Source organism: Diceros bicornis, chromosome 6 (genome assembly GCF_020826845.1).
Source record: "Diceros bicornis minor isolate mBicDic1 chromosome 6, mDicBic1.mat.cur, whole genome shotgun sequence".
NCBI lineage: Eukaryota > Metazoa > Chordata > Mammalia > Perissodactyla > Rhinocerotidae > Diceros > Diceros bicornis.
In genome coordinates, this window is record NC_080745.1 from 38,154,475 (window position 1) to 38,179,022 (window position 24,548).

The 24,548-nt window shown below is 37.7% G+C and overlaps 1 protein-coding gene across 1 annotated transcript in view; it reads left to right on the forward strand.

The window, feature by feature from the left end:
• The first annotated feature begins 330 nt into the window (after positions 1–330).
• Positions 331–24,548, forward strand: part of CTNNA3 (catenin alpha 3) — a 1,506,614-nt gene continuing 1,482,396 nt past the window's right edge. Inside the window, 3 exon segments of the mRNA XM_058544370.1 lie at positions 331–523; positions 1,863–1,966; positions 21,830–22,022. Of these exon segments, the coding sequence (XP_058400353.1) occupies positions 331–523; positions 1,863–1,966; positions 21,830–22,022 (490 nt within the window).

The following is a 24,548-nucleotide window of genomic DNA, read 5'->3' on the forward strand; positions in this document are numbered from 1 at the left end:
GAATACTTCAAATATCCATTTTTATAGGAAGAGAATCATGGAGTGTCATCATGTGGCATAACATCTGAAGAGCAGTAAGGCTTCTATGCTACAGTATTTGCCTCTATTTTTAAAAAACAAAGTATGTTATTAACCTAAGAACTAGAGTATGTCAAGGTAAGAGTCAGTGAGGAGGATTTTTTAGTTACAGGATGGTTTTTGTGTGTGTCTCTCTCTCTGCGTGTATATCAGGTGTACGGTATGGAAAGGCCTTGGTGAAGCACTGATCTTTTCACTTGCGCATACGTATAGAGATTATGATTATCTTTGAATATATACAATAACACATTTATGGGTCCAGGGGAAGGATCCAGTGGAGTAGGAGAGGTTGAAGAGCAAAGAGATATTGATTTTATGGAAGTAGGCCAGTGGGATTTGAAAAAGGGTAGAAGAAGAATGGCGGTAGACTCTCAGGGGAAGGAGTTGGGAGGAAACGTGGGCCCTACACTGAGATTCAGATATCCCTTAGGGGTTGGAGGCAGAAGTATAGGAAGAAGAACAATCCTCTCTTCTAGAATCACTGAGAGTGAGAGGATCATTGAGGGACTGATTCTGAATAAGAGTGGCACCCGGAAAATGTATGCTCATTCATTCACTCATTCATCTATACATCCATTGTCCGTTCATGGAGCTAATCAGTCAATTAAAAAGAAAACGATTATCCACTCTTATATCTAAAATAATAAATAGAGAAACTAAAGTAAAAGTAATGCTTTCTTTTTTGTTTTGGTTTCTATGGGTATCATAGAGAATATCAGGATATTTTCTAGGGGCAGATTCTTATGTTCTCTTAGCCTGCAAATATAGGAAACTATAGAAGAAAGTAGGTAACAGCTAAGTGGGAAGGTTTTTGCATTGATAGTAATATTTGTTTATGTGGACTATAAATTTATTTTTTTAGCAGGCCAAGTTATATAGTATAGGAGAGAGGTGTCTCTTACTGTTTATCTCCGTGGACATTCAGTAAATACTTGCTGGTTGATTATTGATTGTGAACAAGTTAATACAAATTTCTAGGCTTAGTGATTTGGGTAATAGTCTTCACGGCTGATGTGTTACTTTGAATATGTTATGATATGCCACTTATGGTCATTTGGTATATATGTGTATTCTTATGGAAAAATCTAACTGAATTGATTTTTAAGACTAATATTAATGCCTTAAAGAATGGCTTATAATTTTTTTTTTTAAAATTTTGTCTTGCCCAAATATCAGTGCCTTCTCAGAGATTTCTTCCCTCTTTTTATAATAACTATGCCAATTTATGTTCATTTCTTTTCTGTACAAGAAAGTAAATTGCCCCCAACTTTCTTCTCCAATCAAAACCCTCAAATAAACAATTCCCCAAACAAGTAGGGATGTATCACATGTCTTTCAAAGTCCTACCTGGCTCCTCATCTGAGTCGTCATTAACAACAACAGGCAAAATATGGGCTCTGGCAGGCTCACTGCTATAATTTCATGAAAGTCAAAAGACTTGTGTATTGTAAGCTGTGTCTCACCAACTCAGCCGTTCTTTTTCGCTTCAGGCTCCTGATCAAATGCAAACCCACCTGTGCTGGGTTATTATTTTAGTCATGAACATACTAGCATAGATTAATTTGTTAGAGGACCTAGGCCCAGACAGCATGACCTCGAAGAACAGTTGGAGAGTATCTCGTTTCTCTGTTGGTGGACTTGACACCCTGGTCCTCTGAGGGCTACAGCTGATATCAGAAAGAGATGCTGCATACAAATCTCACGTACTCTATGATATTCATTTGTCCTCTCTTTTAGAAAGTATTTTTCTTTATTAGTAAGTGTCTTTTTGTTTTTGTCCACAGGCAACATGTCAGCTGAAACACCACTCACACTGAATATTGATCCTCAGGATTTGCGGGTCCAAACATTCACTGTGGAGAAGCTGTTGGAGCCTCTCATAATCCAGGTATTAATACCATGGAAATTACAGTGTTTGTAGTAACTGCAGAAGAACTAAAAAATGTGGGGGAAATAGATAATGAACCAAGGAAAGATTTGCTTTTTATAGAATGAGCATGTCATCAAGTGTTGTTAAAATGTAAAAAAGTATGTATTTAGTAATAAAAATAATAAAATTCTGAAAGTCCTCCCCACAGTTTCTCTTTTAAAAGCAATAGCAGTAATGGCATGTATATGTCATTTTCAAAGTACCTTTATATAAATTATCTTGTTTGAAAGTCATGAACTGAGTGAGGCAGGTAGCCTGGTTAAAACCATCCTTATTATGTAGATGAGGAAACTGAGCCTAGAGAATTTCAGTGACTTGCCCCAAGGTACTTGGTGTCTCATTTGTCAAATAGGAAATTATTTTTAAAATACCAAAATCTATGAGAAAAGCAGCTATTTAAGGAATTCTGTGATAAAGTCTTTCATAAAGTGAACAATCCTTTGGTAGCATGCATAATGATTCTCCAACTTACTTATTATGTAAGTCTAGATTTTATTTATTTGATTTTCTTAAAGCAGAGCTTGAAGAAACTTATACCATAGTATAGATTTAAATTTTTTATCCTTATCCTCAAATTTGTGAGGGAACTCCCCTTTGGGCTTACCTTACATCATACCCCCTAAGACAAATTGTCCCTTTTTTTTTTTTAATTTTTATTTATTTATTTTTCCCCCAAAGCCCCAGTAGATAGTTGTATGTCATAGCTGCACATCCTTCTAGTTGCTGTATGTGGGATGCGGCCTCAGCATGGCCGGAGAAGCGGTGCGTTGGTGCGCGCCCGGGATCCGAACTCGGGCTGCCAGCATCAGAGCGCACGCACTTAACCACTAAGCCACAGGGCCAGCCCCATTGTCCCTTTTTTTAAGGCTTTGAAACACTCAGTGGTTACTTGGGTGAGAAGCTACACTGACCTTACCTCTGATGCTTCAAAAATGTTCTGCTTATCTTCTCTGTGGGGTGGGTGGTGCGGAGGGGAGTAGCCCTGAGAATAGACTTTGTACGCGTTTTTGCTTAGCACAAGTCAATATCTGCTACTGGAAAGACAATTTAAAACATATGCCTCACTGATCATAGGTTAATCATGAACTTTGGCAGTCTAAAAGGCACTAAGATCTGGTATGAAACTGATACTACATGACTATGAAGACTACATTAAAGTCCCATCTTAGCCACCCACTGAATGGTCTTATGTTAAAAAGAAGCAAAAAAACTTATTTGTTGTTTTTCTAATAAAGTTCACTGGAAAAATTGGAAAAGGAAAACAAAATAAAACAAAAAGAAGATAAAAAACCATTCACAATTTTACCACCAAGAGGTAAACATTCATATTTGGATGCATTTACTTCCAGTACAGTAAAATTGTGGTTGATTTTTATTACCTTAGTACTTTATCATATTAAAGAATATATATACATATATATATAAAGAATATATGTAAATAAGGTGGAGATAGTACTCTATATGTAGGTTATATCTCACTCTTCCATTTAAAAGGATATTTTGATAATTTCTTCATTCTCTGTAAGCATGATTTAATAAAATTGCTGTTTAATTATCCATCATATGGCTGCACCATAGTTTTTTTAAGTAGTCTCTCATTTTTTGACATTTAGGTTGTTTCTACTTTTTTTCCTGTTATAAATAGTGCTGTGCTGAATGTCTTTGTATATGAATTTTTGTCGTCAGTTCAAATTGTTTCCCTAGAATTAGTTGCTAAATGTAAAAGTAAGTGGCCAAGATATGAGAATTCTTATGTTTTTTCATATGTATCACCAATTTTAGGGGTGGGGGGAGTTTGAAATAAGTTCTCACAAGTGGTTTAAGATTTTGTTCCTATGCAATTACTGAGTGTGGGGTGGGGAAATGGCCTTTATTTTGGAGATAGCTGGTAAAGGCAAGTGCATTAATGCTACTGCATAACCCTTATTTGTCCCATAACAATGGAACATTAGAGTTGATCGCTTAAGACTTGCCAATCACAAAGGCTGCTGACATATTGCTTATGAACAGAGAAGGTATCATTATGGAGAAACTACTTTTTTATTCTAACTGAAACCAATAGATGTTTTGCTTTAGTCAAGTACATTGATGTAGCAGTCAGTAGAGAGTATTCTAGGTAAATTCACATTAAAGAGTATGCTGTTCACAGTTTGTGTGTATTTTCTGGTGTGTTTAAAAGCTATTTAATCTATAAACATTTATTGAGTCCACCTAGAAAATTAAAAGGGTGAAAATGACCCAAAGTAATTTTATTTGATTGGAAAGAAATTTAACTCATTTAAAAAGTGTGATTATGCTAATTTTAGAGGGCTTTTAATGTGGTGCCTGGACTCATACTTTTCATGATCTGCAAGTAGATGAGTCAGGGAAAGGGAATTTAGTACTTACTATATACCAGATAGTTCTCAGTTACATGTAAGTGTAAATTGTTAAAATTATTTTCCCTATGATTGTTGTCAATGTTTTTGAAAATTTTTATTAATTTCTTAAAGGCAGTTTGGGTATACCGCTTCACCAATATTTCAGTTAGGAAAAAAGTTTCTAGATCTTAGCAATATTCAAGTCCAATTAAATTACAAATATTAATAATTTATAGAATATTTACTATGTTCAGGAATTATCTCATAAAGGAGAATTCTAGTACAACAAAATTATTTGAACACACTTTTGATTTTCATTATAATGGATTCTCCTTATGAAAAACTAATGCATTTCAAAGTTCAAGTGTTATTAAAATTACTGATCTTTTTGGATTGGATACACAGCCTTCTTGTGTCTGTCACTTTGATCATGTATCACCTATCAATACAAGTAAAAAATTCCATTAAATTATATTAAAGGTGTTTTTTTCTAGAATAGCATCATACTAAATAATCTCATCACATTCTTTTTTTTTCCAAAGAGTGTTTAATTTGAAATAGTTACATGGTTTATTTTAAGTATGTGATATAGTCTCTGATTATACTGGAAAACATTCCAAAAGAAGTTAATGATCTTTAGGTTCATTGTGCCGCCAGATAAAGTTATCAATTTAGTAACCCCATTAAGAAAATTCTCACCTTTCCTCATTATTTATCTTCATGTTATTATATTCCTTGGCTTTCAAACTTCCACAGATATTACTTACCACTTCTGTATATCACTCAAAGTCAAAATTACATTTTAATGTTCAGAGTAATTGGTCATAGATACTATTATGTCACTCTGACTTCTAAATTCATTTATTAGTAAGTCTTTACTCTACTCTTTTTATAGTTACCACAGGCTTCCCCACCAAACCTGATTTATCTTTAATCTGTTTTTTTTTTTTTCTCTTGGGCACAGGTAAATCACTAGGTCATTTCGCAGGGATGTTCAGCCTGGAATATATTTCAATCATTTGCTTTCATTTTCTCTGTGTGATAACGTAACACAGTTGCATCTCTCTGTAATAAATTCCTCCAATGGATCAGAAATAATTTTTTTCTCAGCAATTACATTTTTATGATTGCAACTGTAGACATCTGCACTTTATCACTTTCAAGATCCAAGTTTGGCAATGCAGTGCAGAAAGTCTATTTATGCAGAATTGCGATTAGAAGAATTTACATCTCAATGTTGTATACTCTCTGAAGGAGATATAAACTGCTAGATCATGCTCTAGTCATCACATAATGGAACCATCTATAACCTTATTTGCCACAAAATATAATTTGCTATGTGTTAGATTCATGTTGAATGTGAGCTAAAAGAATTGACTTACTCGAAGTCCTCTAAGATAAAAACAATAACAAACTCCTTATAATGTGTTATCTCCAGTAAGATTTTTGTGTTTTTTTGGGTCAAAGGTTCAAATGTATTTTCTCATGTAAATATATCCTGTGTTTTCAAGACGTAAATATAGAGTTAGATCAATAGTAATAAACATTATTCCTTTGGCTTTCACCCTTAACTCTTGTAGGACCTCTTGGCCTTTTCCTAGTTTCCACTTACATAAAGTCTCCTTTCTATTTCTGGGAGTCCCTTGGGGATGGCTTTTATGTACTCTATAATCCTCACTGGGTCAAGTTCAAGAATATCTGCCAAACCTTTATCAGTCAGCATAAACTAGGTTATGTTGTGATAAGAAGACAACCCCCCAATCTCTGAGGCTTAACAAAAGTTCATTTCCTGCTCAAGCTACATGTCCAATGTGATTTGGTTGGGGGTCTCTGCTTACTATAGGCACTCAGGGACCCAGGCTAATGTAAGCTCTATCTCAGTATTTACTTCCACTGTTGTTACAACAGGAGAAAGAGAACATGATGAATCATGCAAGGGCTCCTAAAATGTCTACCTGGATGTGATGTATGTCAGTTCCACTCACATTGCTTTTGTCAAAGCAAGTCATGTGGTCAATGTGGGTGTGGGATGTGTGATCCTGTCCTGTGCCCAGGAGAATGGGAATATTTGTGAACAGACCTAATAACTATTACCTTCCCATTGCCTCCTTTTTAGGGGTTCTTTTTTTTGTTAAGTCTCCATCTGCCGTCAAGTTACCTTTCCGCCCTGATCACAGCTGACTTTATCAGATTAGGCAGCTGACTTATTGACACTCAGTTATAGGTTGGCAAGAAGCCTGTGAGGCAATCTGGCATGAGAGCTCTGTCTCTGGGGATGATGGTGAGTTGGTTGTATCACCATTGTCTCTTTGGGGGAACTGACTACATACTGAGAGTTAAGCAGTCAGTACCTCGCGTTAAACAGTTATATCCTGCAAAGCTGAAAGACACACAGAAGGAAGTAGAGACATGCAGAAGATTTCTAGAGGAGCAATTTTTAAGTTTGGATGCACAAACTCTTGCTGTTGAGGGACAATAAGATTACCCAGTTACCAGAGTTTTAATGGATCCTTCCAATTTCCAAACCACATTCTAGTTTCAGAATTATATTCTAGCCTCTGTTTCCAGTTCCCTTGAGCATTGGCCATGTAGGCCAGATACTTGTCTTCCTTATGTAATTTGATTCCCTGGCCTCCTACCTCTTCATTAGCAGCTGAAAGTTCAAAAGAAGTTCCATGATGTCACAAATCGCTGGATTTCATCGTTTCTTATGGCTGAGTAGTATTCCATTGTGTATGCAAAGTGAAATAAGTCAGAGGGAGAAGGTCAAATACCGCATGATTTCCTTCATTAAGTAGTAGATAATACCAACAATAAACAAACACATAGGGACAGAGATTGGATTGGTGTTTACCAGAGGGGAAGGGGGGAGGGAGGAGGGTGAAAGGGATAATTCGGTACATGTGTGTGGTGATGGGTTGTAATTAGTATTTTGGTGGTGAACATGATGTAATCTATGCAGAAATAGAAGTACAATGATGTACACCTGAAATTTTTACAATGTTATAAACCAATGTTACTGCAATAAACAAAAAATTAAAAAAAAAAAGAAAAAAAGAAAAAAAAAGGAAGTTCCATTAGTAGCACTAATCCAGGGTTCTTGGGACTGCCCTAACTTGCTTATGCTAGAATGGAAATTTTCCTGCAAAGCCTGTCTTCTGCTCTTTCCCTCATCTACAAATTTTGGCGTCTCTGAGGTATGCCTCACCTGTGCTCCCAAACCAGTCTATCTGCCATGTTTTTTCATTTTATCTGGCTTCTTCTTGTTGATGGTGGATGGTAACTGCCAGTGATGCCCACTGTGAGACTGGAAATGGACATGCCAAGGTCCCAATGCCTGCAAAGCTGCCAATCCTCAAGTGGCAGATTGGCAGTGGGCTCCTACAAAAGAGAGGAGAATACCTCTCTTCTCAACTGTGCTCACTCTGTCACATGGGCCCCCATGAAGCAGTGGTTGCACCTAGAGTCACATAAAATTCCTTATGAAAACAATCCCTTTCGGCTGTTCCCCTAGTCTCTCCCTTCTCCTTGTTAGAGTCAAACTCAGTTCAAGTGGCTGGATGGGAGAACAGTTAATCCTTACTCCTCCAAGAACCATGTTTTTCTTTCCTCCCTGGCTTCTATGCCGAACCTCTCTGCCATACTCTACTCTCAACATAATTTCTTTCTCCTCTACTTTAGCCAAAGGAAAAAAAAAAGCAGTCATGCATATCAATTTATGCAAGTGGATGCCCAGATGCCCAAAGGGTTCATTTCCTGCTGTTCTACAGACGGATCTGATTGACTTCTAGGTAGCAAGGAGAGGACATGCTTTGGCTTCTTGGCCTCCTAGTATATAATTTCCTTTGTTTCTTTCAGAAAAGAATTCAAGTTTCGTTTGTTGGTGGTTGTTTTCTGTCATTTCTATAGGTCATTTTGAATGAGTATGATGCTGTTTACTTATGTTTCCTTGGTTTTATCTCCAAGCCTTTTTTTTTCCTTTGTAGACTTGCTTATTATTCTAATAGAATTTATATCAGAATTAATCTTGAAGGTTCCAAAGAAATCTCAAAGACAAGTCTGCACACATATAGTGTTCTTGTAGATTACTTTATAAGCAAATATTGGAGTTTTGACTATAAGCTTTACCAGTAACCTTAAAAGTTAGTAAATTAAATGTTTTTTAAAGACTTGTAGGCTCAAAGCTTAATAAATATGAAGATGTTATTTTCATGGTAGGATGAAGAAATAAACGTAATTCTGTCTCAATAATGTTTTAAAGTTTAAGGTGATTCAGTATAGTTGAGTTGATTCTAATAAAGTGAATTCTTCAGTTTCTGCATGCTTTTACTGCCAGAAAACTGCTCCCATGGGAAAGTTGTTAGGCTATAGTATTACTTGAGAAACAAATAGTTGAGAAAAAGGAAGCCATTTTTTAAATTAAAATAAGGATTAAGAAAAACTAGTAGCTAATTGATTAAAATAGCACAAGTCCAGTGGGAGTGTGCACGGCTGAGCATATATGGGATGCCCCCACTCCCACTAGAACCTGGTAGCTTTGAGAGTAGCTGTGGGCAGACGTCAGTCTCTGCACATGCTTCACCTCTTCTCAGCTTGCTTCCTAGACTTTTTATTCTGCCAGACTCTAATTTCCTTTCTGTTCGCTCCAACGTTGCTGCTCTGTTGCTTTGGGTTATGTGACCGCCCCCCCCCCCCAATCCACTCCACTTCTGTTAATATTTTATCTTTCAATCACAGCTTATCTTTCCTCCACGAATTTAGACTGATCCCACAGATATCCACTTCTAGCTTAGCTGTGGAATAAGATCTTTCTCTTATAAACTGATTTCTTAGGCAGCCAGGTGGTATAGACTGATAAGCCCAGATCCACTTGCCATTTTATTGGAAAATGCTAGATTGATGGGATCACTTGTGGTTCAGTTGGCTGAAAATATAGAAGAGTCCATATCTCCCCAGATGTGGTCATTTTCACTGCTTGAGGTCTGATTCTGCCCTTCATAGAACTGCCTGGGATATTTCAGAATACCCAATGTGTCTCAGGAGATATTGCTGCAGCTGGACAACTCCATGACTCTAGATCAGTGGTTGGCAAACTTTTTCTGTATAGGTCTAGATAGTAAATAGTTTCAGCTTTGACAGCCATAGAGTCTCTGTTGCAATGAGTCTGCTGTTGTAGTTTGAAGCAGCCATAGACAATATATAAACAAATGGATGTGGCTGTGTTCCAATAAAACTTTATTTACAAAAACAGGCAAGTGGCCAGATTTGGCCTCGGGTACTTAATTTGCAAGTCCTTGCTCTAGACTGACCATTTTCTGGAGATACTCTGCACTCACTGGTTAAGGAAGAAAGAAATGGGCAATAACTCACACACAGTTGAGACCTCCTATGAGATAAGTTATGATGGAGTGGTTTGTCACCAAGCCGTGTGAGAGACACAAAAGCCTCATTTAGGGGAAGAGTGCTAACTAGGCAATTCAGAAAATTCTTGTTACTGTTGAGATAGTATTAGCCCAGTGGTTTTCAACCCTGGTGGCACATTAAAATCATTTGGGGAGCTTTTAAAAATCCCGATGCCCAGGCCACACAGGGAAACCAATTAAATCAGAATCTTTGGGAGTAGGAGCAGGCAGTAATTTTAAAAGCTCCCTGGTGATTACAACGTGAGAACTGCTGTGCTGGCCATTATATCAGTCTGTCGTGAGCATTGTTCTGCCTCTTGGCCCAAGGCTTGCCCTAGAATGGTGCTGCTTCTTTGTCTTTTTAATGGAGTTGGATGGTGCCCATCTGGAATAAATTTGTAAGGAATTCGTGCGAGTAACCTCCTGCATCAACTCTGTTTGTAGCATGCTCAGTTAGTCCTTCTAGGTCCCAGAAGGACTATTAGTAGCAACTCTAGTAAAACTACTGTGACTGAGAGTTCTTGGGTCCACATTCTGCAGCTCTCCCTTACCCAGCAATCCACTGCTACACAGCATTTTAGATTCACGTATGGGTTAGGTTATGGTGGACTCTGCTTAGGGTGGAAGAAGTGACCGTGAGGAAAGAGATTCATAATGCACAAGTCTGAAAGTATGGTATGGTGTCACATCACATAAAGGAGCTTGCATTTACAATCACCTGCAGCAGTGCTTCTCAACGTTAGCCACAAAAGGACATCACTTGTGGAACTTATAAACATCCTGATACCCAGGCCACAGCTAAAGCCAATTAAATCAGAATCTCTGGAGTAGGGCCACATTAACTGTATTTTTTAAAAGCCTCCCAGGTGATTTTATTGTACAGCCACTGGAGTAGGACCTTGCTGCCACCAATGTGTTGTCCATGGACTGGCAGCATCAGACTCATTTGGGAGCTCCTAAAAATGCAGACCCTCAGGCCCTGCCCCAGACCCACTGAATCAAAATCTATGGTGTAATAAGATCCCAAGTGATTTGTATCACATTAAAGTTTGAGAAACTGGTGTAAGAGACTGTAAATTTCAACTTTTAAATTGCAACCTTGTGTAGCCAGAGTTGAAAACTACTGACCTACACCTTTAGCTGCCTGCTGGTGCTTGAATAATGAAGTCATCAGGAATTTCTGAACTCTGATACCCATATCGTTGCTCTGCAACTGAGTCCTTGAAAGGACTGTCCAAGAGTGACTGTCCTATTGTGCAGGACTGGTGCATTTCTTCTGAAGAGGATCTGTCTCTCCCACACCCCACCTTAGGCACACCTTACTCTCTTCCCTCTCCAAGCCTGTGGTCAGTGTTATACCAAGTCATTCTGTTCTACCCAGAAATGGTTTTGGGGCACTAGGAAGCATGATCTGAGAAATGAAAAGATTTTCAAGGATGTTTGAAACCAGGACATAGTTGGTTATAATCTAGACATAATTTTTATCTCTGGGAAAGTTACTTCACCTTGTTATAGCTAACTTTGGGTGTATATATGTATCTCTCACAGTATTGAATGCTCTACAAATTAAGTCTTAACAGGTGTGGTTTGTGATTTTCAGATGAGTTTTTTCTTTTAGGAAACAATTGGCATTCTTAACTCTGATTTGCAAGGTACTGTAGTTCTTCAATTTAGACACATTTTCCCACATTCTCCACCTCAGATTTTCAACGTTTCTGAAATTAGGATGCATCTTACAATGGATGTGAACATTTAATGTAGTTTTCCTTTTTGATGCGTATAGAGAATCACAAATTTACCCACAGTACGCTTTAGCTCCTTTGTCTTTCATAAGTGATCTTATCTTCCTCATAAACTCCCACTCTCTGAAGATTAGGAAAATGCCTTATATTTCAGCTGATAAGATTGGTAAACTTGTGTGATTCAGCAATGTAAATAGTCCCTTTTGGTAAATACTCAGTCACTTTTAGATAAAATGATTAGAAATGTGTGGTTGAGGTGAGGGTTTTGCTTATGTGACTTCATGGGGGTGGGAGATGGGGCCTTTGGATCCATGTGGTAACCTTTAGATGCTAGTCCTGTTGTTGCAGAGTGGCTGTTCTGGGGTGCTCTCTGAACTGGTGACCTTTGAGGGGTGACCAGTCCCATGTATGGCCATCTTGTGGGCACCTCTGTATATTTCTGGATGTAGTCTATAACTGATAAAATTTGTGGACTACTCTCTCTCTCGACTTGGTTAGGGCCCATGGTTTTCCCAGAATGCCTTAGCCTCACCTTGGCCCTTGATAGTGCTTCAGACCCCTAAGTCCCAGCTACATTGTTTCTCAAGTGTCTGGCATTATATGTCCACCTCTCAGCCTCTGCTGTAGGATCACCTTGTGCCTCACCATGGTCAGCTGTGTGCAGGCCCACCAGTCTTCAATCCAAACACATTTTGGTTGTCCTTCAGGGTATCTAGGATGGTCTGGGTCTTATCCATGCCTCAGAGGAATCAAGAGTGGCTTAGAAAGCTAAGCTGAACTTCCTTCTACCTATTTACACTGTGATGCCAAGGTTACACTGTGGCTACCCCAAAGTTTGTACAGGGCAGCTTGTGAAGCAGTTTTCTTCCAGAGTCCCAAAGATAAATGGAACCAAAGTCCCTCTGCTTTCAATGTTTCCCCTCAATCATGCTAACATAGCTCCCCAATCTGTGTGTAGCTTGTACAGGGCAGCTTGTGAAGCAGTTTTCTTCCAGAGTCCCAAAGATAAATGGAACCAAAGTCCCTCTGCTTTCAATGTTTCCCGTCAATCATGCTCCCCAATCTGTGTGTAGCTCAGAGAGGAGTTTTAGGGACAAGTGTCTTATTTGTCTTTCTTACCTGTCAACTGCTTCCTCCAATAGTCTCTTGGGTCTGGGCAAGGAGAGCTTCCACACTTCTGTTTCCTATCTGACCAAATCTTTTTTCATAAGACTCTATGCTCTAGCCTATCAGATCTAGCTTTTGCTAAATGGGAGATAAAAAGTCTAGAAAGTAATTTTCTCTTTCTCTAATGGCTTTCATAACTGTTTTTGCTTAAGACCTCAAGAAAGTTAGCTTTTAAACTCAGAGGTGATCAATGATATCTTTTTTCTCTCTGCTATCTCCTTCTCTGGGATAATAGGCCTCATGGCTCAGCCTTGGATTTGAAAGGTTCAATATTGACAAAATATTTTCCACATTTACATTCTGAAAAAGAGTGGTTAAATTGATGGTATGTGTTATAATTGATGGTGTTTTGGAATTGAGGGACTATGGTAATATCCTGATGTTTTGAAGAAGGGACTTTAGGGCATTAAAGATCGAGCACTGGCCAAAAGGATTCAAAATTGGTGACTGATATTTAATGTTTACAAAAAAATGAGGCAAAAATGGCTTTGTCAACTTGCAGGCCATCCTGACAAATAAGGTGGACACAACCTAATCAATTTTAAACCAAGCATCAAAATTTAAATTGCTGGTGGGTTGTATTCAAACCACATTTGTGTTGCCCTACCTATAAAACCATATAAAACCACAGAGCCCTACAAATCTAATCACTATTTCCTGTGGTCTTTCTTGTTTAACGTTTGTTATCTCTTATTTATATATGATGAGCAGGTGATTATGTATATTTTTCCATGGACATGTTCAATAAAAAGGAGTTTTGTGTTGTTATGAGAGAAGAGGAGTAAATCTGATGGTCTAGGGTAAATGAGAAAAAAGGAATCTGGCAACAGATAGGGGCAGCAAAATGCAGATGAAACTTCATAAGTTTATGTTGGCAAAGCATATTGGCATAGTTGATTCAGTTTTATGGTTGATAGGGTTATAAATGATTATTAAACAAAGCTGGAACACAGAACTAGAGTTCATAACTGTATCCCACCATCACTCACTGCTAGAAGTGGAATGCTGGGCTGGATTGACCAAAAGACTGTGTAAACATGCCTAAACTACTACATGTGAGGTCAACTCATTCTTTATTTTAGGGCCAGCTTTGGCCTGATTGGATTTTTCACTTCTTATTTTGTTTCCTTCAAGCAGTCAATGGTTATTGATGAAAAAGAATTGTCCTTTTGCCTTTTCTTGATCAGCACTTCTTTCAATCAGTACTCTACTATAAACTATTGGTTATTGTTTCACCGGAATGATTAATGTCTGATTTAGGCGTAAATAGCAGCATGAATATAATTTCTCCTTAGTTTGCTTAGCTCAATATCTTGATAGTTTTTCTCATTTTTTGAAATATTTGTTTGTAGAGAAGGAGACTATAATTAACATTACATTTTTTACTGAAGCCTAATTTGTCTCTGAATCATTGCTCTGTATAAAACAAGCATCTTTTTAAAATAGTAGTTACATTTGAAATGGCTACAGCCACATATCCTGGGATGGATAGGTTCATGGGGGTAGGTTTCCTGATAAATAACTACCTCTAAATATGAGGAGTGCCCAAAGCTCAGCCCTATAACTTCTCCAGCTATACTTTGTTTTTAGGAGGTCTCATCCAGTCGCATGATTTCAAAAAACAAATGCTGTTCAAATATCTTTGAAATTTGTAGTAAGACCAGCAAAACCATTGATATGTGAATAATTAAAATGAAAATGTAAGCTACAAGAAGACTGTCTCCAGCTGTTACCTCTCTCAACTCTAGAATTGTATACTAGTCTCCAATTTAGCAACTCTAATAGGCAAACTTAACATGCCTAAAGCTCAACTCTTAATTCCCCTTCTTCCTCTTGTCTCCTTAAGTAAATATTACCTTCATATTCCCAGCTGCTCAGGCCATATGCCATAGAGTCACCTTTGGTCCCCTATTTCTGTCACAACCCATATCCAATCTATCAGCAAACCCTGTGGACTCACTTCAGAATTACCAGAATTCTGCCACTTCTCAGCGACACCACCACTGCTTCCTGGAACAAGCCAGTGTGGTTTCCAGTTGGGCTACTACAATAGCCTCCTAACTACTTTTCCTTTTTCCATTCTTCACCCTTCTCCTCCAATCCCTGCCCAATCCCCAGACTATTCTCTCAGATCAGCCAGAATGATCCTTTTAACTTTTAGGTTAGATCATGTTACTTTCCTGTTCTAAAACCTTTCATATCTCCCAATCACAAGAATAGAATGGAGAGTGCTGGTGATTTACAAGGCCTGCATGATTTGGTGCCTAGATGCCAGCCTGATCTCATCTCTTATGCTCTCCCCTCACTCTGCAGTAGGTGCACCGGTGTTCCTGCTGCTCCTGGAACACACCAGTCAAGCTCCCATTTTGGAGCTTTTCCACTTGCTGTTTCCTCTGTTTGGAATATTTTCCCCAGATATTCAAATGTCTTACTTGTCTACTTCCTTGGGGTCCTTGTTACCTGTTCAGAGAGACTTTTTCTGATACCAAATCTAAACTAGACCTTCCCCATCACTCGTCTATTTATTCCCTTACCCTCTTCACTTTCTTCATAGCACATATCAATACCCACTGTTGTGTTAGACAATTACTTATGTATTTGTTTATTCTCTGTCTCCCCTCAGTAGAATGAGGCTCACTGCCGTATCCTCTTGGCACAGTGCAGGCGCACCATGAATATTTGTTGAATAAATTAATTGTAGAGTCCAAATTTGTTTTTTTGTTTGTTTTTGGGTGGTAAGTAGCTAAGTAAAAACTGGAAGAAACTAATATTTGATATTAGTCTCAGCATGTGGTCTTTTCCTAGTTGTGTTTAAGTTCATATTTTTTCTAAGAATAAGTGGACTTCCTGGATTAGGACATTTAGCAACAACTGTTTATGTATTTGACGTATGAATATCTTTGCTTCGTTATGCCATCTGTGTGGCCCAGAGGGCTGGTGGAATTGGAGAGGGATCTACTTGTGTTTTGTTATCATCTCTCAATAGTTCCAAGTAATAGCTCTAGTTAGCAGTGGTTGTTCATCTAACAAACAAATAGAACCCTAAATTACATTTTAAAAGATGATGGTTGTTTTATACTTCTTATGTCATTGTGGTGAGGATTGTTTAAGGCTGAATTGTGTCCCCCCCAAATTCATATGTTGAGGCCCTAGTCCTCAGTACTTCAGAATGTTACTGTATTTGGTGATGGGGCCTTCGAAGAGTTTATTGAGTTAAAATCAGGTCTTTAAGGTGGCCCCTAATCCAATATGACTGTTGTCCTTATAAGAGGACATTAGGACATACAGAGACACAAAGGATGCATGCACACAGAGAAAAGACCATGTTACAGTGAGAAGGTGGCCATCTGCAAGCCAATGAGAGAGGTTACAGAAGAAACCAACCCTGCTGACACCTGGATCTTGGACTTCTAGCCTCCAGAACTTTGAGAAAGTAAATTTCTGTTGTTTAAGCCACCCACTCTGTGGTACTTTGTTATAGCAGCCCTAATACAAGGATTAAAAAGTGAAAATCAGGAATAAAAATTTGTGTCTGCTGTTTTTATTTATAGTTTGAAAAAGAACTATGTAGCCTGTCTCTTTTTTTTTTTTTGCTAAAAAAAAGACTGAATATTAGTGTATACTTTATTCTAGATCACTTTGAACTGATCAGACCCCCAATAAACTATATGGATGGAGACTTGTTTATTCAGAATTTACAAAAAAATTTTCTTTTCCATGATACTAGACATGGGAAATTACAGAATATCCTGCATTAGAAATTCCTCTTGATTAAAACTGATTTTGTTAAATCACATTTGATTAAATATGCTATCACTAAACTTAAATTTTAATTTTGGCTTAGCTACCAGCTCTCTTTGTGACCTTGTACCAATTACTCAACATTGTGGCTCTTGGTTTAAGATTTCTAAAATCTGGAGTTTCATTCATCTTTTCATAATTCAACCCCTGTTTATTTATTATTTACAGTATCCTAGCTCTGGGTTTTCAGGATGAGTCAAGCATGGCCTCTGCCCTTATTGAGTTCATGGTAAAGCTGGGGAGGCAGTATGTTAACAGCTAATTGCAAAACACTGGAATGAGTGGTGTGAGAGGTACATACAAGCGGCTGTGAGGAGAGGGAGTTGTTCCAGGTCGAGGATGCTAAGCATTTCCCATTCTGGGTCTAACAAGTAATTTGTGGTCAAACTCCACAATGGAAAGGAAGATGAGAGTGAAGATTTAGTCAGAAGTCAGATAATAAATTGACTCATAAATCATGCTTTAGACTTTATCCAAACCATGCTTTGGGCTTTATGTTGTAGACAGCAGGGAGCCACTGGAGGGTTTTAAGCTGGTGCAAGTGTGTTCGATTTGCATTGTAGAGAGGTGGCTCTAATGGAAGTGTGGGATGGGTGTGGAGACGTGAAGAGGGCCAGAACTGATGCATATACTTTTCATAATGGTAGAGTGGAGGATAGGGCTGAGATTGAGGCCCTGTTTTTGTGTCATGGAGGATGGCTTGGAGGGAGCATAGGCTAGAGCAATAATCCAGGGGGCAGCTATAAGAAGCAATGGCTGTGGGCTGGAAAGGAGGTGACAGAAACTAAAGCTTTTAAAAAGACAATTTAAAGAACCTGGAGAGGAGGATGAGAGAGAGGGAGTAGCCTGGGTGACCTCTGGGTTTCTGCCTCATGTTAGAGGTATCAGTCCCTGAGGTAAGAACACAGATGGAGGAGAGGTAGGTGGGTGGAAGAAGGCTTCCACTTTGGGCATGCTGTGTTTGAAGTGTCTATTGCCTATTGAATTAACTATTAACTCTCTCCTTGGCTTTTAACATTTTTCATATTTAAGCTACAACGTACTTCCTAGCCTTATTGCTCCCTCAATTTTCTGTTTTTACCCCACAATCTGCCAAACTTGACTATCTGCTACTCTCAGACAAAAATAATTTCCATCTCTGCCCCTTTGCACATGGTTCCCTTCACCTAGCTTGCCTTCCCCTCTCTCTCTCCTGTCAGAAAACTATGTATCCTTAAAGACTCTTCTTGGAAGCCCTGCTTAATCCTTATGAATGTTTGCAATCTCTTCAGTGCTTCCTTTATAAGTATAAGCAGTTACCATTCTCCCTTTTATACTGCAGCTAGTTGTGAATCTCTCCTATCACCATACTGGAGCTTACTCATCTTTATTTTCTAAAGGTCTAGGATATTGTTTTGGACATAATGTGTGCTCAATAAATTGGCCTGCGATGGACTAAAAGAAGATTGTAGTTGGTTTTGGGGGAGTGTTGAATGTTAATTAAAGGATATGCATATGTTGGTTTCCCAATGTGTCAATCTTCCCCAGTACTTTTGTTAACGTAGTCAAGTTTGTTTTTGGTAGGAAATAATGCACAGTTGAAATTATCAATGCCTTGAAGAAGGGACTCCCTCTCCCCAAGACTAGATGATACCTTTTACTTTAAAAGATCACTGGTTTTACTTATCTATGAACAATTTTATTTTTCTACCCTTTTAATTTCTTTCAGAACTCTATTTGAAGTTTTCAGCTAATTAGCATGGTTTAAATGTCTTATATTTTATTTCGCAGATTAAAATTAACTCAAGGAAGCAAAAGTAACCCTGAAGGCTCCTGTGAGCTATTGGAGGAAGGTTAAAATTCAAAGTGTTTTAGCTAATAAACAAGAAAGGAGATGGCTGTTAACATGGCCTTTTTATACTACAATGAGAGTAGAATTAAAAAGAAATTAGAGTTAGATTGGAAAGAACATGGTTATAGAATATAAATGTGTTACCCAAATTGGCATAGGAAAAAACTTTACAGAGCTAGTGTCTGACGTACTAAAGCAATTGTTGCATCGATGCAGCAAATGAAAGTAAATCACAACCTTGCGTGGTAGTCTGCAATGCTCCCATTGTGCATTGGCGTTGCTGTATATAATGACAGTTGAAGGCTTGGTTCACTAAGCATATCAATTTAATTTTCAGTATCTTTGGAGAATCTAGAGAAGCATACTGAGATTAGGAAAGATTAGAAAAATCGTTTTTTTGGTCCTCTAAATTTTCATATGTAAATATCACACACCATTAAAAATACACTTTGTTTTATGGAATTTTAAATGTACAGAATTAATAAAGTAGGGGATTTCTTCTTTTCATGTTACTTGAAGTATCTAACTTAGGACCATTTCAATGGGAAGCTCATTCATGTGTCTGTGATGAAGGTGTATTGGTATCCTAGCATAGATTTACAGATGAAAGGAAAGTAAGTGAACCCAAGTTCTTTAAGAGCTTGGAATTGAAGACTGTCCATATGAGAGAGACCCCCTAGGGTCTGAGAAAGAGGGAAAGGGGAGGGTTGTGCACCAGTGACAAAAAGAAGGTTTAGCAAGGCATGGGCTTGGACGGTACGTTAGAATTATCTTTGCTGTAAATTCCAACTAAAGTTTTTTTTGTTCCTTATAAAAATATAACTGATTTTATATTGAAAAAGAAAATGAGGAAAGAGGAATTCTTTTATAGAATAACTAGAAAGCTAATTTTTACTGGTTGCTGGTATTCCTTCAAGAGATGAGAGACTTTTTCAAATAACATATGCACTCCAACCCTTAGTGAGAATCCTCTGCTATAGTGAGTACCAGCCACTGATGAGAATCAGTTAGATCCTGTAGGTGAGTTGTGGTGAAAAAAAATAGGTTTAGCTTTCTTTTTTCTGCAGGATTACCTTTTTTCTGAAATAAGATAAATCATTGAAAGTGTCACGACTTTAGTTTAATCAACATTAGATAACTGTATTGGGGTATTTTAAAAGAAGACACAGATATAAATGATTTATGAAAGTGAATAACTTGCAAGTCACAATTGCATTTTTTTGATGGAAGCACAATGTTCCTATACAATGTTCTTTTCACATTTCTTACTTCTCTGGCATTTATTATAAGGAACAAAGCATTTCTGGAATGCTCATTTTAATTTCAAAGCTCAGGCTATTCTATGGAAAACATTTGGCGCTTGGAGGATCTGAACAATAATAGAGGAATGTTCAGTGGGAAGCATCATGAATTGTGGCACTTAAAATACATTCTGAAGGAACATTTTAGACAATAGTGCTTATTCTTCATTTTAAACAAAGGTTTTAAACTAGGTGCTATAATTTGTCTTAATCTGGACAAATATCTTTTAACTCTTGATATATAAATTAGACTGACAATAGTGAGATATTTGCCTTTTTGAGTATGTGAAAAGCCATGTAATAAATCAAGAATATTATCATCTTTGTATAATGCACGACAAAGACATGTGGTCTATTTTGGCTGCTTGTAAAGCATATAGAATGTGCTTTATCAACTGACTTCATCACATTTAGCACAAGGGACCCCAAGATAGTACCTTTAGCATAAGGGTAGACCCAGAGAGAACACCTTTGACAAGGATCCCATAACAGATTTTCTATAGCCGCGTGGGGAATGGACTAGAAAATATACATTAAATTCAACCATATTTGTGTCATGTAATGCATTTTACAAAACATTTTATATATTTAATCTTCACACAGTAGTATAGGGTAATATGATTGTTCTTGTTTTCCAAGAGAAGAGACAAAGTCTTGCTACAAGGCACTTCACTCTGGGTTGTGAGCATGAGAATAAAGCAAATTAGAATAAAGCAGAGGGTCTATGGGATGCGAGAAGAGAATAGAGGGGCAGACAAAAATTATTTTCATCCACATATTTCCCCCATAGCTTGTAAGTTCTTTCTCAGTTCCTAGCTAAAAAACTGGGTCTATATATCCAAATAAACAAATATTTAATGCTCCATAAACAATAAACAAGCAAAATCTCTAGGCGCTGCAGAGCAGGAAGGGTTATAAATAGTCTCTTGTCAAAGATGTGGTGCATGATTGTTATAAGCCTCGGCTATTTGATGACTTACAGGAGTCTGGCTTTCAGTTTCAGGGCTTCTATTTTAAATACTGGATACAAGTTGTTTTTTTCTTCCTCTACAATGAGGATCTTCTAGCTTTGCTTATGAAATGTTAACCAAATTTTGTTATTGGTGTCCAAGATTTAGTTAAGAAATGGATATTTTTCATAATGTAATTTCTTGTGAGGTTTTGTTTCCAAATACAGATGCTTAATTTCTATCTCCAAATAATGCTCTTATCATGAGTTTATCCTTATTTTAAACAAATTTACAAAGGTAATACATGCTCATTATTAATACATACAGATAATTCAAAATACAGACATTAAAAAATCCCTCTTTTCAACTACCCCATTCATTAAGCCACTTTTATAATAAATATTTATTGAACACCTACTTTGCACATTTTTCTGGGTGCTGGAAGAAAAAACATTTCCGGCTTTCATGGAGTTTACATTTTAGTATGGGAAGCATGCAATAAACATATAAACAAATAAAAAAATGTCAGGCTCTATAAGTGTTTTGAGGAAATATAAAGTGGGGTGAGGAGACAGAGTGGGAGAGGGTTGGGGATGGGGGTGGTCGAGAAAGGCCTTTTGATAGGGGACTTTGAGTGGGACCTGTTTGTTTGAGAGGCCAGCTGAGTTAGGGGAGAGGGTAGGAGACAGGTAAGAGAGTTTACAAAGGTCTAGAATGTAGGTCATAGTAAGGATTTGGATTTTGTCCTCCTGAGGTAGCCACTGTTTTATATGTTTCAGAGTGGTTCTGCCCCCCCACCCAACATTAATAAACTCTATTCTCAGCCTAAATAGACTAATACTTACTGATTTAATTATAATTATTTTTGCCTTCCTCTTAATATAGATTGCTGGCTACAAAGTGATATAAATAATTATTTGATATATATATATGTATATATATAAAATATGTATTGCATTGTTCCAATAGTAAAATGAGATTTAATCTCTGTGTCCCTTCCTCCCTCTCTCCCACGCTCCCTCCCTCCCTCCTTCTGTCCTTCCTGCCTGCCTGCCTTCCTTCCTTCCTTCCATCTTTAGTTGGGAACTCTGTGGTGGTTAACAGTATTGCTCTTGGTGCCTTGACTTGACTTTTGGGAGTGTGCCAATAGTACTGGAAGTGAATCATGTTACTATGAAATACTTCCTTTTGTTCTGGGCTATGATATCCCAGGACCGTTTCTCCTCACAATTTGTCAAATGAGTGACTTGTATTTTTTCGATTTCAGGTTACTACACTTGTAAATTGTCCACAGAATCCGTCCAACAGGAAAAAAGGACGTTCAAAACGAGCCAGAGTCCTTCTAGCTTCTGTGGAGGAAGCAACTTGGAATTTGTTAGACAAGGGAGAGAAGATCGCCCAGGAAGCCGCAGTTTTAAAGGAAGAGCTTACTGCCGCACTTGAGGAAGTTCGCAAAGAAAGTGAGTCCTCTAGTCCTGGTCAGGAGCAAACTGCATATCCTTAGGGTGTTACCGAATTAGATTTGTGAGTGTTTTGTTTTTGTTGACTTGAGTTCCTTAGTCTTTTGTCCAGCTCTGAGGAGCTAGCTGTGGGAGGCAGAGTGGCTCATTAGACAGCTCCAAGGCTCGGAGTCCCACTCCTAGTTCTTCCCTTTAGTTGTTCAGTGACTCCAGGCAACTTCTTCCCCTCACCATGCCGTAGATTATCTGTAGCAAGCACAGAGAAGTGTATCCTTTTTTGTCATAGACTATAATGAGAAATGACTAATGAAGCTGAAGACATCTTTTCCCATGTACAAATAAATTATCAAGTTCTTTGTAAAACGATCGGAGATAGAAGTTTCAGACCTGACCACCTCAGAAGTACATTTGTTATTTTTTGATTTTCTGGAGGTTTAGATTTCCTAAACGTAATGCTTTGCATAAACTATGCAGAACTCATGTTGCTGCTATGTTAATATTACATAATAAAAATGTATATTTCACTGTTATTATACTTATAATAATACAACAGTTTTCTAATGAATGAAAGTTTCATTTGCAGCCTATTTTGAGAAGAACTGCTCAATATTCTTTTGTCAGTGGAATGATTTTATATATCAGCTTGTTGCAAGAAAGAATAAGAAGAGGATAAGAAAACTTAAATTTTCGTGTTCAGCTTTGTAAAAGAAACTTGCTGTGTTCAAATATTTCTCTCTCTCCATCCCCAACATAACTTTAAAAAAATAAGGAAATTTTTGCTAATTAAATAATTAAAATGAATATACTTGTCATAATAAACTTTAGGTCAAATACAAGGGAGTTATTTTTTATATATTTTATATTATATTTTATAGGGATTCTTCAGACAATATATAAAAAACATAATGCCCCAGATAATTTGAAACGAATTTGTCATTCCTCCCTAATCTCTACTGTCTCAGACCCCCTCTTTGTCCTGTCTTCTTTGCCCTGGTACCATCAGCCAGTTAGTCACCAAGTCAGTTTAGACTCTTGGTTCTCATTCCACCCTCCCTTCCAATTAATCTCTAAATTCAACACATTCTATCTCCCTTTGTCTTTCAGATCTTTCCCTCTTCTCCATTACTAATGTTGTCTCTTGAATTCAGGATTACTGCATTATTCTTGCCCCATACCACAGCCAAAGACTTCATTTTTTTTTTTTTAATTGATGTTTTAATGGTTTCTAACATTGTGAAATTTTGGGTTGTACATTTTTGTTTGTCCATCACCATATATATGACTCCCTTCACCCCTTGTGCCCACCCCCCACCCCCACTGCCCCTGGTAACCACAGTCCAGTTTTCTCTGTCCATGTGTTGGTTTATATTCCACATATGAGTGAGATCATACAATATTTGTCTTTCTCTTTCTGGCTTATTTCACTTAACATAATACGCTCCAGGCCCATCCATGTTGTTGCAAATGGGACGATTTTGGCCAAAGACATCTTTTAAAAATGAAAATATACTCATTTTACTTCCCTGCTTAAAATCTGTTTTAGTAGTTTTTGAAGGATTTAGGGGGATTATCTTTCTGGATTAAGTTCAAACGTTTAAATGTAGCTCCCATAGCATTTCATGAGTTGTCTTCCACCATTCTCTCTTTTCTCATTTCCTGATTTTGTCACCCTCTCAAACTTTCCTTCAAACAAGAACTCACAGTATCTTGAATGTTGCTTTATGCCTCTGTGCCTCCCTTACCAGCTATTTCCTTCACCTGGATTGCTTTTTTCATTCAGCCGATTCTAACTCACGCAGCAAAGCTCAGCCCAGGTCATCTGTTCCAGGAAGTGTTATACTGACTCCTCGATGCTGATTTAGATGCCCCTCTTCTGTGTCCCCACAGACTCTGAGCATCTCTCTTTCATAGGACTTACCACCCCCTACACCAAACATTGATTTTCTTGCTCAATAAATCTAGACTCTTTTTTTTTTTTTTAAATTTTTTTTTTTTTTTAAAGTTTATTTATTTATTTATCCCCCCAAAGCCCCAGTAGATAGTTGTACGTCATAGTTGCACACCCTTCTAGTTGCTGCATGTGGGACTCGGCCTCAGCATGGCTGGAGAAGTGGTGCGTCGGTGCGCGCCTGGGATCCGAACCCAGGCCGCCAGCATCAGAGCGCGTGCACTTAACTGCTAAGCCACGGGGCCGGCCCAATAAATCTAGACTCTTAATGCCTTGAAGGTGGGAAGTACCAGGCCTTATTTGATTAGCAATGCCTGACACATAAGAGACACTTGATAAAGGTTTGTTAAATAAATTAAAAAATCGAAGCATTTTGTCACTTTATATTATAAAATTTTATAATGCTATCTTTGGTTTTATGACAAATTATATCTAGTAATTATGGTTCCTTTTTGATTCTTTGGTAAGAATATGAACCCTATTCTGGTATTGTTTCTTTCAGAAAACGTGATCTATTTGACAACATAGTTTTCATAAACCATCTGGTAATAAATATGTAAGACATTGGTCATTCTTAG